This window comes from Gorilla gorilla, chromosome 9 (assembly GCF_029281585.2).
Source record: "Gorilla gorilla gorilla isolate KB3781 chromosome 9, NHGRI_mGorGor1-v2.1_pri, whole genome shotgun sequence".
Classification (NCBI taxonomy): Eukaryota; Metazoa; Chordata; class Mammalia; order Primates; family Hominidae; genus Gorilla; species Gorilla gorilla.
In genome coordinates, this window is record NC_073233.2 from 75,627,930 (window position 1) to 75,641,408 (window position 13,479).

A 13,479-nucleotide genomic window follows, 5' to 3' on the forward strand; every position below is an offset into this window, starting at 1 on the left:
CCCGGCCTCTTTTTCTTTTTAAATTGAGACAGGGTCTTGCCCCATCACCCAGGCTGGAGTGCAGTGGTGCAATCACAGCTCACTGTAGCCTCAACCTCCCTGGCTCAAGTGATCCTCCCCACCTCAGCCTCCCTCAGAACTGGGACTACAAGACATGCACCACCACACCCAGCTAATTTTTACTTTTATTTTTGTAGAGACGGGTCTCCGTAGGTTGCCCACACTGATCTCAAACTCCTGGGCTCAAGCAATCCTCCTGCCTTGGCCTCCCAAAGTTCTGGGATTACAGGTGTGAGCCACCAATCCCAGCCTTGTATCAGTTCTTTATTGCTCTGTAACAGATTACCATAAATTCCAAAGCTCTAAGCAACACCCATGCATTGTCGCACTGTGGATGTGGGTGATGTGGGTGAGGAGTCTGGCATGGTGCAGCCGGGGCCTCTGCCCAGGGCCTCACAAGGCTGCAATCAAGGTGTGGGCCAGCCACGTTCTCAGCTGGGATTTGGTGTCCTCTTCACACCCCTTCTGGTTGTTGCCGGACTTCAGTTCCCTATGTTGGGGCACTGAGGTCCCTGTTTTCTTGCAAGCTGCCATCGGGGACCACTCTTGGCTTCCAGGGGTCCCCTTGTAGGTGGCACCATGGCCACCTGCCCTACTCCAAGCCTGCAGAAGAGCACCTCTCTGCCATGTCCCTTTCTTTTAAAAGACTTGCCTGACAGGTTCAGGTCCATTAGGTAGTGTCCCATTTGATTAGCTCAAAAGTATTGTAGCCCATCACATTCACTCACAGGAGGGCATTAGCGGGGTGTGGACACCAGGGAGTGAGAATCTCTCAGGCCAGTTTAGCATTCAGTTGGTTAGCCAGGTTCAGTGGCTCATGCCTGTAATCCCAGCACTTTGGGAGGCCGAGGTGGGCAGATCACCTGAGGCCAGGAGTTCGAGACCAGCCTGGGCAACATGGTGAAACCCAGTCTCTACTAAAAATACAAAAATTAGCTGGGTGTGGTGGTAGGTGCCTGTAATCTCAGCTACTTGGAAGCCTGAGGCAGGAGAATTGCTTGAACCTGGGAGGTGGAGGTTGCAGTGAGCTGAGATCGTGCCTTTGCACTCCAGCCTGGGCGATACAGTGAGTCTCAAAAATAAATAAATGCGAAGGCTGCTGAGCGCAGTGGCTCATGCTTATAATCCTGGCACTTTGGGAGGCCGAGGCAGGAAGACTGCTTAAGGCCAGGAGTTTCAGCCTAGCATGGACAACACAGTGCAACTCTACCTCTAAGTAAAATAAAATAAAATAAAATAAAATAAAATAAAATAAAATAAAAAAGTAAAATAAGAATTCAGTTGGTTAAAAGAAACTCACTAGGTCCAGCCCACAATCAAGGGATGGAAATTACACAAAGTTGTGAAGAGTCAAGGGTGGAAGGAAGATCGCTGGCAGCCCTTATAGAAGCTGCCTATCTCACATACCTGTTGGACAGCTTCTCTCTCCTAGCTGGGGGTATTTGGAGCGGGTGTCGAATCCTGCTCTTTTTTATGTCTGTTGCCTTTTCTCGCGGTGATGTGTTTCCTGTGTGTTCTGTAATTTTGGATCGTGAGCTGAGCTTCAGAGGGGCTTTAGTGGCCCCAGGGTACCACTAAGCCAAGGCAACTTTTGTTTTTGAGACGGAGTTTCACTCTTGTTGCCCAGGCTGGAGTGAAGTGGTGCAATCTCAGCTCACTGCAACCTCTGCCTCCCAGGTTCAAGCTATTCTCCTGCCTCAGCCTCCAGAGTAGCTGGGATTACAGGCACACAAGGCGTGGCTAATTTTTTGTATTTTTAGTAGAGACGGGGTTTCACCATGTTGGCCAGGCTGGTCTCGAACTCCTGACCTCAGGTGATTCACCTGCCTCAGCCTCCTGAAGTGCTGGGATTACAGGCGTCAGCCACCACGCCCTGCCCAAAGCAACTTTTTAGTGTTAATTTCTCAACTCTGGCATTCCTAGACCACACAGGTAGCATGACTTTATTGTAGGAGTTCCACATTTATATAAGAGAGGCCTGAAAACACAACGATCTCATGGGAAACTTGTTCACCACCTAAAGCTCAAATTTTCTCACCTCTCTCTGTTCCCCTGGGTGGAAATGTTTCTGTCCCTTTCTCTAAAGGTGTTGCATTTCTGTGACCCCAACTTCATCATGCTTGACTGTAACCCTGACCCCCTGCTTTGTAAGGGCTTCCAACGCTCAACCCAGCCCTGCCCTCAGGCAGTTGCAGCACCAGCTCCTCTGTCCCCACCTTGGTTCTCACTCCCCTCTTCACTTCTGGCTTTAGGGGACTTAACTTATTTTCTGAAGAACTCAGCTATATATTTATTTTATTTCATTTTATTTATATATTTTTTGAGATGGAGTTTCACTCTTTTGCCCAGGCTGGAGTGCAATGGCGTGATCTTGGCTCACTGCAACTTCTGCCTTCCGGGTTCAAGTGATTCTCCTGCTTCAGCCTCCTAAGTAGCTGAGATTACAAGCACCTGCCACTACTCCTGGCTGATTTTTGTATTTTTAGTAGAGATCGGGTTTCACCATTGGCCAGGCTGGTCTCAAACTCCTGGCCTCAGGTGATCTGCCCGCCTCAGCCTCCCAAAGTGCTGGAATTATAAGCGTGAGCCACCATGCCCGGCCTCAGTTCTATAGTTAAAAGGACATTTGTTTCTTACCCAGCATTTCTAGGTGTTTTGAAGAGGGAGACCTCTCAGGTTATCTAACCTGCTACTGAGAACTTAAAGATAGGGAAAATCTTGGACTGGAGATTCTTGGAATCACATGATTGAAAAATCCCAGCCAGGAATGATGGCTTACGTCTGTAATGCCAGCACTTTGGGAGGCCGAGGCAGGTGGATCACCTGAGGTCAGGAGTTTGAGACCAGCTTGGCCAACATGGTGAAACTTCGTCTCTATTAAAAATACAAAAAAATTAGCCTGGCATGGTGGTGGGCGCCTGTAATCCCTGCTACTCGGGAGGCTGAGGTAGGAGAATCGCTTGAACCCAGGAGATGGAGGTTGCAGTGAGCTGAGATCACACCATTGCACTCCAGCTTGGGCAACAAGAGTGAAACTCCGTTGCAAAAAAAAAAAAAAAAGAAAAGAAAAAGAAAAATCCCCACAGTGTAGATGGAGAAAATCACAGAGTTGCTTTGGGAGCAAGGGTGGCAATCAGATACGGAGGCCATGACACAACCTGCTCATCCACTCAGGGGTCCAGAACCTCCACCCAGTCACCTTATCCTGGGGTGATGGAGACAGGGGAGGTGCCACCTACGCCAGTGTCATCTCTTACAATGAGCTCTTCTCCTGCTCGAAAAGAGCCAGCCTGCTGAGCTTGCTGCCAGGGCCCGTCGCACTGCCTGCGCTGTGTTTCCCATTGCACAGCCTGTGATATGTGTTTCCCATCACATGGCCTGTGATATGTGTTTCCCATCATGTGTGCACGTGTGTTGTCATGTAGTGTCTGTCACAGGTGTTACCCATCACGTGTGTTTGCATGTTGCATGTGTGTGGCCTATCAGGTGTAAATATGTGTTGTCTGGCACATGTCAGCATCTGGGCATTCTCCGTGTGCCAGGAGCAGCCAGGTGGCCTGTGAAGCCTTCTCATGGGAAATGCCCAGATAGGAAGAGCACAGCCAGGAGCCAAGCCCCTGAGTGGCCACTCCATGTGCCTGGATCACCTTCAAGTCTGCTCAACATCAGAGCCTCTGTTCCTTGGCACCATGGACATTGGAATTGACTCGGAACTGGGAGGATCTGTAGGCCCACTATCCAGGCACCCGCTCCCCGTTTGCCCAGCATCCCAGGGGCCCACACCCTTCCAAATATCACCTTGCCCTCCATTCAGAGGTGAATCATCCCAGCGTCAGGTTGCCCAACTCCGACTGGTTTTGCTGGAGCCTGCCTGGAGGATGTGGCCAGCCACCTCCAGAGAACACTCAGTCTACAGATGCCGAGGGGGAACTGGAAGCACACAGTGCTGGCCTTCACCCAGCTTACGGTGGCACCTCGGGACCGCTTCTGGGTCTGCTTGTCACTGAAGGTCGGCGTGAGGCAGGCAGCGTTCCCTCCCAGATTTAGAAAATGTCAAGTCTCCCGCCGCACCCTTTTGTGTTTCTTACAGGGCCTGGGGCGCTTGCTGCCACCACACTAAGGGCTCCAACATGTTCCCTCACACACTCCACAGAGAAGGAACCTGTGGCTCAGATGGGAGACTCCCTGTCCAAGGCCACAGAGTCTGGCCCCAGGGACCACTAGAGGCTTCAAGAACCAAACTCACATGAGGGCAGAGAGGAGAGATGGGGCCAGTTTAGGGCTGGGAGAATCCATAGAGCGATGCTGAGGACGAGGGTCTCGCCAAAGTCAGGGGTAGAGAGGCTGTGGGGAGTGAGGAATGGTGTGGGCCAGCCCCGGGCCTGCTGGGGTGCAGCTGGGGGCTCCGTGGCCCTCCCACGGCCCCCACTTGTCCTCACCCAACCATTCAGAGCTCTTCATGGCGGGGGTGTCCCTCTCCTCTGGCCACAAGAGGAGCGGGTGGAGGAACGGCACCTTAAGGCCTTGTAGGAGGTCTGCCCCTCCACCAGCCTGTTTCTCGTGGGCATCGCAGCTGAGGCTGTAGCCGGGAAAGGGTAGTAACCGAGCGTACCTGGCCTCCAACCACCACTTCCAAGGCCCCTACTGGGCACAGGGTGACCCCACCGTGGCTCGGAAGTGGACCCTGTCCGACGCGGGGGTGGTCGCTGGAGGGCCGAGGATGCCTACACAGGCCCCTAGAAGGTGTGCCTCCGGAGTCTGTCTCGCCCTCTGGACGCATGGGGGACCAGCAACGCCGTCACACCCTCCTCTGTCTCTGCCAGCCGCTCCGCCGCTCCCTTCTCCTGGCTGGGGCTGGCAAAGGCAGGCAGGTATGTGGGGGCGGGGCCTCAGGAGGGAGGAAGGGCTGGTGGGCGGGGCCTACGGATACCTCACCCCGCCCCCAGTAGGGCTCCGCATTCCCCACACCCCGCGGTCCCCCTAGGTCAGGGCATCCCACCACCGCGCCCAGAGGCCGGGCCAGCCGGGCGTGCATCCCAGGGGCGCTCCGTCCCCCGCGGCCTGGGACTCCCCAGTCAGGACAGTACAAAAAAAAATCTCTTTATTGCTCATTTTCTGTAAAAAATCGTGGCTCTCGGCGGACCCTGGGGATAGGAGGTGCAAAGCGCGCTCACACGCGGCCCGGGTCCGCGGCCGACAGCTGGGGGGATCTGGAGCGGGGCCGGGTCGCAAGAAGACCCTGACCCTGCTCTGGGGCTGGGGCGCGTGCTAGGGGCCCGCGGGGTTTCAGCTGTATTTTCGAACCCCTGTGCTTGGCCGAGGGCTTCCCAAGGCTCCACTCCGCCTTGGAGGGGGCTGCGGAAGCCCGGAGGTGACCCGGGCTCTGGGAGGGGCGTCCCCAACATAGGGGAGGGGAGACAGGGGCCTTTGAAGACAGCGCGGGACTCGGAGGGGGTCCCCCCGACCTAAGACGTGGTAAACTGAGGCGGGCGAGGAGGGAGGCTGAGTCCGGGGACCAGGCGGACCCTCACTGCTCCTCCGGCCCGTCTCCCCCCTGCGCCTGTTCGTACGGGCAGGGCCGGCGGCCGAGTCCAGCGGGCTTGGGCCAGGCCTGGGCCCCGCGGGCGGCGCCTCCTCCTCCGCGCCGTCCCCATGCTCGCCCTCCGCGTCGCTCTCGTCCGAGTTGTCTTCCAAGTAGCGGTAACCGGGCACCTTCTGCTGGAGCCGCGGGATGCGGGGCTGAGGCGGGGCCACGCCCCGCCGCAGCTTCTGCTCCATCCGCAGGTAGGAGACCGCGGCCGCCACCAGCGTCACCAGCAGCACCGCCAGCTTAGCCTGGGCGTAAGGAGAGGGATGCCAGGGACCCGCGGCCGCCTCGCTCCGCACCTTCTCCGCCTATGCCCCTCGCTGAGATAGGCCCTTCCCTCCTCCGGGAGCCTCCGGGGCCACGCGGCCCTCAACTTCTCCAGCCCCTCCACCCACACTTCCTGGACCGCCTCCTGCAGGGGAGGCTCACATCCAGCACTGTCCCTTACAGTCGCCACGCCCCTGGCGACCTCAGTGTCCCATGCTGTAAGGGGACAATGCAAATCCCTTTGCCTCATAGGGTGCATGCGCCAGTGTTGATAAAGTGCTGGCCACAGGCCCTGCCTTCCCAGGGCTCACAACACTGTGTCCCTGACACACCCGTGGGCTGTAGTGATGCTTTTCATGGGGTTTTGACTATAACCCGCAGTCAGGAATGATTTTACACCATAGTTCAGTACATACACACATATCTGTATGCATACTTCCTGCTCTTTTCTTTTTTCCAGACACGGTCGCTCCGTTTCCCCACCGCCCCCCCACCCACTGCTGGAGCGCAGTGGCACGCTCACTTCAGCCTCAATCTTCCAGGCTCAAGCCGTCCTCCCACCTCAGTCTCCCAAATAGCTGGAACTACAGGCACGCGCCACCACGCCCAGCTAATTTTTAAATTTTTTGTAGAGACAGGGTCTCCTATGTTGCCCAGGCTGGTCTTGAACTCCTGGCCTCAAGCAATCTTCCTGCCTCAGCCTCCCAAAGTGTTGGGATTACAGGCGTGAGCCACCATGCCCAGCCCACTCACTGCTTTTCTTTTTTCTTTTTTTTTGGGAGACAGAGTCTCACTCTGTCCTCCAGGCTGAAGTGCGGTGGCGCGATCTTGGCTCACTGCAACCTCCATCTCCCAGGTTCAAGCCATTCTCGTGCCTCAGCCTCCAGAGTAGCTGGGATCACAGGGACGTGCCACCATGCCCAGCTAATTTTTGTGTTTTTAGTAGAGACAGGGTTTCACAGCCTGTTACCCAGGCTGGTCTCGAACTCCAGACCTCAGGTGATACCTCCACCTCAGCGTCTCAAAGCGCTGGGATTACAGGCATGAGCCACTGCTCCCGGCCCACTCCCTAGTATTTTTAGTTCTATTTTTATTTTTATTTATTTTTTTTTTGAGACGGAGTTTCGCTCTTGTTGCTTAGGCTGGATGGAGTGCCAAGGCCCTGTCTCGGCTAACTGCAACCTCCGCCTCCCAGTTCAAGCGATTCTCCTGCCTCAGCCTCCAGAGTAGCTGTGATTACAGGCACCTGCCACCATGCCTGGCTAATTTTTGTATTTTTAGTAGAGACCAGGTTTCACCATGTCAGTCAGGCTGGTCTCAAACTCCCTACCTCAGGCAATCCACTCGCCTCAGCCTCCCAAAGTGCTGGGATTACAGGCGTCAGCCACCGCGCCGGGCCTTTAGTTCTATTTTTTAAAAATGTTTAGCAACTGGGACTTGCTAGACCGAGCCACCATCTTTTGGGAGCAGAGCATGAGGAGCCTGCTCCCGTTCAGGCCATGAAGGGAGACAGACCCAACATCTGGAGAACAGGGTACCAAACAGCCCACAGGATGGCTGTGATGCACCCACAAATCCCCTCAGAGATGGGCAAACAGACTGGCTGGAGGTGGGCCAGTAAATGGGGTGCTGAGTTGGGGGCCACCCAATGGGCTGCAGGAATGGGGCCTTGGCCCAGAGACTGGCTTGGGAAGGGGTGGCATTTAGGAAGCTGTGAAGCCAGGGCAGGGGCTAAGGAAGTACCTGTCATTGGGCATGGGGCCCCCAACCCTGCCCAGTCTCACCTTCATGTGCAGGCTCGAGCCCAGGTACACGGTGAAGATGGCCACAGCCTGCCACCAGTGGTAGATGGTGAAGATGAAGTCCTGTCTCTCCTTGTCTTCGTACAAGATTCCCAGGAGTGCTGCAGGCAGGCAGTACAGGGCAGGCAGGGGAGAGGTGTCACCTGGGGCCTAGGGCTGCTGAGCTACCATCTATAAACTTTACTAAGCCCTGTATGTGTCCCAGCCCGGGACCAGAGAGCGCCTAGAAAGTGCTGTGAGCCGGTCCTGGCCTGCCCCCTTGTGGAGACCCTGGTCACCACACTGCTCACACGCAAAGCAGAAGTAGGAGCAGGTGCGTCGGGCTGTGTGGATGCAGGTGGTCCCGCTCCGCACCACATGCGTGGCCTCAAAAGAAGAAAGCTCTGTGCTTAGTCATGTCCTGTCCCCAACTCCAGGTGTGCAGTGCCAAGCTTGCAGGCGCTGTTTCTTCTCCTCAGCCGGGACTAGAGGGATTGAACTGTTTGCAGCTGCCAACTCTGCAAATCAAACCTGAAGCTAAGCATGGAGAGGGGGGCTTCCTTTCCAGTGAGTCCTCCCAGGGTGGGCAACAAGAGTAATGGATTGGGAGTCAGAAGATGCACGCTCGTTCTCAGGGCTGTAATGTTGGCTCTGTGGGTGATTTGGGTCCTTAACTCCCCAGAGCTGCTTTTCCCAATGGTGAGATGAGCTTATGCCTACTGTGTGCTGTGTTCTGAAGTTCTAAAGTGAGAAAGTGGGCATGGCACCTGCCAAATAATAGGGGCCACTATTAACACCTTCACCAGGCACTCAGGACATGAACACTCCTGTCTTGGGGCCCTGCAGGGTGACTTTACCCCCACAGTGCTGCTATGAAGAGACAAGGATCCCCCGGGGTTCACCAGAGGAGATGGGATATGGAGCTGGGCAGAGGGGATGCCATGACCAGACAGGGCACAACATGGGTCCAAGATACCCAGCTTGGACTCTGCCCAGAATTGGCTATCCTTGGGCAAAACGGCCAAGAGACTGTGGTGCAGTATGAGGCTCCAGCCCCTGCTACAGAAAGAGACACCGAGCCAGCCTCTGCCCTGCCAGCAGCAGGCATGACCTCTGCCACTCCACAACCCCAAGGATGACGTTCAAAACTGTTCACAGCTTCGGCCCATCAGAACAGACACTGACATGGATGCCCGGCAGGACTGCCTATGTGTGCTAGCTGTGTGTCACTGCGTGTGCCCATCTGTGGGCAGGGAGCATCCTGGAGCTGAACATGGGCCCACCTGCTGCCTTCTGCAAACAGGGCCCTGTTCCCCAGCAGCCCAGACCTGGGGCCTGGACTCTGGTACTGAGCAGACTGGGTTGGGGCTGCAGGCCTGCTCCTCTCTATACAAAGGCCCATTTCTGTATCTATGCCATGGATGTACAACAGGGCACTTGCTCCTACCACATGCTCCGTGAGGCAGAGACCAAAACATCTGCTCCAAGTGTCACGAAAACAATGCCAGGGTAAGCCCTGTCCCCTGGTATGAAAAGGGAGACTCCCTGATGTGTTTTTCACACTGTCCCTAGGGGGTGTCCACAGAGCCCCACACCTGCCCCGTGTAGCCACGAGATTTCACACTGACCCTCCAGTGTTGATGGGGCCCTGTGCCCGCCCTGGGCTATTAACGGAATATCCATGGTGTGGAACCCCCATACCTGTCTCCAGGGTGTCCACGCCCTACCCATCTGTCCCCAGTATGTCCATGAGACTTTCCTTCCACCCTCGGAGTGTCCACAGGAAGCCCCACCTGCTTCTGCCATGTCCACAGGACCCTATGTGACCATGGGACCCCATATCTGTCCCTGGGATGTCTACGTCTAGCCAACCACCCACAGATAGCCATAAAGCCCCCTGCCCCGCCCCCCCCCCCCCCCCAGTGCCCACAGCTATACTCACTGCTGGGTCCAGTATTGTTCAGGGTGCTTCCCACACCCCAAAGGGCGGCTGCCACACAGAGGATCCAGATGTGTTGCAGGACCCGAGGCACAGGGGCCCAGAAAAAGAGGATGAAGGTGAGCAGCAGGTGCACCCCTGCCCCAGCCACGAGGGGCACCAGGCGTGGCAGCCACAGGCCCAGCAGGCCCAGGAGTGAGGCGGCTGAGGCACCCAGGCTGTAAGCCATGAGGAGGTAAGCCAGCCGCTCCAGCCCCACCAAGCACATGCCATAGCCCTGCGTGGGGACAAGGGGTGAGTGTTGAAGTCCGGAACAGCCCAGACCCCAGTCTCAGCCCTCCCCGCATTATGGGATGTGCCTCACCCCCCTGCGATAGGTGTCCTAAGAGCCAGGGGAGGAGAGGGGCTGGCTCGTACTCCCCGCATCGTGGGTGGTGCCTCACCCCCCTGCAATGGGGGTCCTAAGAGCCAGGGAGGGAAAGAGGGGCTGGCTCTTACTATTCCTGAGGGAATAGTTTAGAGGGACTGATTCCCTGCTATCGTGGGTGAGATGTCTATGAAAAGGACAACCAGTGGGGGAGGAGAGCAAAATTTTGAATAAGATTTCTGAGACCCCCAGCACAACCAAGAACAGAAACTGCACAGTCTGCTGAGCGGACAGTTTGCACATTGGTCTCCTCCCATCTGCCCAGTGCACTCTTCTGTTTGTCCTGAGGAGGAGGAAACAAAACAAGGCTCCCGACTGTCCCTCAGCACTCACTTGAAAGGGTGGCCTGCCCCTCCACACCTGTGGGTATTTCTAGTTGGGTGGGAAGAGACTGAGAAAAGAAATAAGACACAGAGACAAAGTATGGAGAAACAACAGTGGGCCTAGGGGACCGGTGCTCAGCATACCAAGGACCTGCACTGGCACAGGCCTCTGAGTTCCCTCAGTTTTTATTGATTATTATTTTTATTATTTTAGCAAAAAGGAATGTTGTAGGAGGGCAGGGTGATAATAAGGAGAAGGTCAGCAACAAAGATGTGAGCAATAGAATCTATGTCATAAGGAAGTTCATGGGAAGGTACTATGACTGGAAGAGTATGTGAGCCAGATTTATGTTTCTCTCCACCCAAACATCTCAGTGGAGTAAAGAATAACAAGGCAGCATTGCTGCAAACATGTCTCGCCTCCCACCATAGGGCGGTTTTTTCCCCCATCTCAGAATTGAGCAAATGTACAATCAGGTTTTATACCGAGACATTCAGTTCCCAGGGTCAGGCAGGAGACAGTGGCCTTCCTCTCTCTCAACTGCAAGAGGCTTTCCTCTTTGACTAATCCACCTCACCACAGACCCTTTACGGGTGTCGGGCTGGGGAACGGTCAGGTCTTTCTCCTCCCATGAGGCCACTTTTCAGACTATCTATGGGGAGAAACCTTGGACAATACGCCGCTTTCAAGGGCAGGGCTCCCTGAGGCTTTCCACAGTGTATCGTGCCCCTGGTTTATTGAGACTAGAGAATGGCGATGACTTTTACCAAGTATACTGCTTGGAAACATCTTGTTAACAAGGCACGTCCTGCACAGTCCTAGATCCCTTAAACCTTGATTTCATACAACACATGTTTTTGTGAGCTTCAGGTTGGGTCAAAGTGGCTGGGGCAAAGCTACACATTAACAACATCTCAGCAAAGCAATTGTTGAAAGTACAGGTCTTTCTCCAAATGGAGTCTCTTATGTCTTTCCTTTCTACATAGACACAGTGAGTCTGATCTCTCTTTCTTTTCCCTACACTCACTGAACTGCCCTTCCCTTCTGCTGGGCCATGACCATGGAGAACAGGTCCACTGTCCTCCCTGTGTGGTGCACCATGGAGGCTCAGACTCCGTCCTCAAGGCTGGCAAGAAGGCAGGGTGAGACGTGAGCCTCCTGATACAGGTGACGGGAGTGGAGCCCACAGGACTGGAACCTCACACTGCAGGGCTGGAGGCACAGACTGACTATTTACTATTCTGTGACCTGGGGGGCTCAAGGCACAGAGCTCCTTATTAGCCAAAGTCACCCAAGTTCCCCAGCCTCTAAGGATTTCCTCATAATAAAGCAAGAAGAAGAGAAAAGCGAGTGTCCATAGAAGCTTTGGGGCTCTTCCTCCAATCAGGAGAAAGCTGGTGTGTATTCTTCGCTTCTTTCTTTTCTTTTTAAACATCCAACTGCTTTAATTTTCATCTTTTATTATGGGAAAATATACCACGTATAAATATTAAAAATTATAAATATATGTTAGTTCATATAGAAAGGCCAGTATAAACATTTAACAGTTTCCACTGTTCTTCAGTTTACAGTTTCATGACATTAAGTACGTTCACATTGTTTAGCACCCATCACCGTCATCGTGTCCGGAACAGTTTTATCTTTCAAAATGGAAATTGCACCCATTCACCAAGCTCTCCACTCCTCTCTCTCGCCCGCCCCTGGGGGCCACCTTTCCAGTTTGCAACTCTATGAGTTTAACTACTCTAGACACTTGATAGATAACTGGAATCATACCGTGTTTAATTTTTTTGTTTTGGAGACAGAGTCTTTCTCTGTCACCCTGGCTGGAGTGCAGTGGCGTGATGTCGCCTCACTGCAACCTCCACATTGTGGGTTCAAGTGATTCTTGTGTCTCAGTCTCCCGAGTAGCTGGGATTACAGGCGTGCGCCACCATGCCCAGCTAATTTTGGTATTTTTAATAGAGACCATATTGGCCAGGCTGGTCTCGAACTCCTGACCTGAAGTGATCCGCCTGGCTCAGCCTCCCAAAGTGCTGGGGCTACAGGGGTGAGCCTCTGAGCCTGGATGTGTTTATCCTTTTGGGATTTATTTATTTCACTGACGATAATGTTTTTGAAAGGAGCCGGGCACATTCCTCAGCCCTGGGCTCAAAACAAACAAGCCCAGTACAAACACATCCCATCCTCCCATCCCACCACATATCGCCATATATCTCTCAAACTTCCTGAGCCCAGTACAAACACCAGCAGGAAAGTCTCCGATAAGGAGACAGCCGTTCAAAGTTTTACTGAAAGAGCGGGAACCAAAAGAATTCCTTTGTTCCCCTGTAACTTTCAGGCTATAAAAAGCAACACTCGCATTGTTCAGGGCCCTCTTGTATGCTGTGGAATGGAGGGACCAGGTTCGAACTTGTAGTAAAGATCCTTGCCACTTGGCTTTGACTCTGGACTCTGGTGGTCTTCTTTGGGGAACTAACGGTCTGGGCATAACATCTGGGGGCCCGTCCGGAATTCCCCAAGCCCACCAGACCCCTGGTCAACGGATCTGCTAGGATCGATCTACTGATAGGTGAGCTGGCTCATCTCCGTTTGTCTGTCTGTGTCTGTTCTGAATCTGAATCTGTGACTCGCGAGGTCTGAAACTGGAGCTGGCACAGTCCTGGCGGACGCGCTATAGGACGGCCAGCGGAGACCGGTGGGAGACGTCCCCTGGCTCTCATCTGATCTATATTGCGATCTGAACTGCCCCGGTTTGGCGGGCAGCAGCTGTCTCTAATCTGGGCTGCCCCAGCGCGACCGCGATCCAGGCAGCTAACTCTGACCAGGGCTGCCAAAGTGCGCCTGCGATTAGATATCATTAATAAGTCAGATCAGATTTCCTTTACAGGGATTCAAACCCACATTCCTTTACAGGAAGAGACTACAAATTATTACAGGATAGGTAATACCCAGAGCACTCCTCTATCTCTCCTTACGAGTAATTTCAAAGAAGTTAGAGCAAGGGGCCATGATCTTGGTATAGAAATCAGGAAAAGAAAGCTAATTACTCTGTGTCGCTCTGAATGGCCTGCCTTTGATGTGGGGTGGCCGC

The 13,479-nt window shown here is 54.2% G+C and overlaps 1 protein-coding gene across 1 annotated transcript; it reads right to left on the reverse strand.

Annotated features, from left to right (window-relative positions):
- Nucleotides 1–5,183: 5,183 nt before the first annotated feature.
- LOC134756504 (protein unc-93 homolog B1-like) lies at nt 5,184–12,005 on the reverse strand. The gene is made up of 4 exons (XM_063693709.1): nt 12,000–12,005; nt 9,638–9,911; nt 7,699–7,817; nt 5,184–5,895 (listed from the first exon to the last, which is right to left on the reverse strand). Exons 1-4 carry the CDS (start codon nt 12,003–12,005, stop codon nt 5,347–5,349), a joined length of 948 nt encoding a protein of 315 aa, XP_063549779.1. The 3' UTR covers nt 5,184–5,346.
- Nucleotides 12,006–13,479: the final 1,474 nt, after the last annotated feature.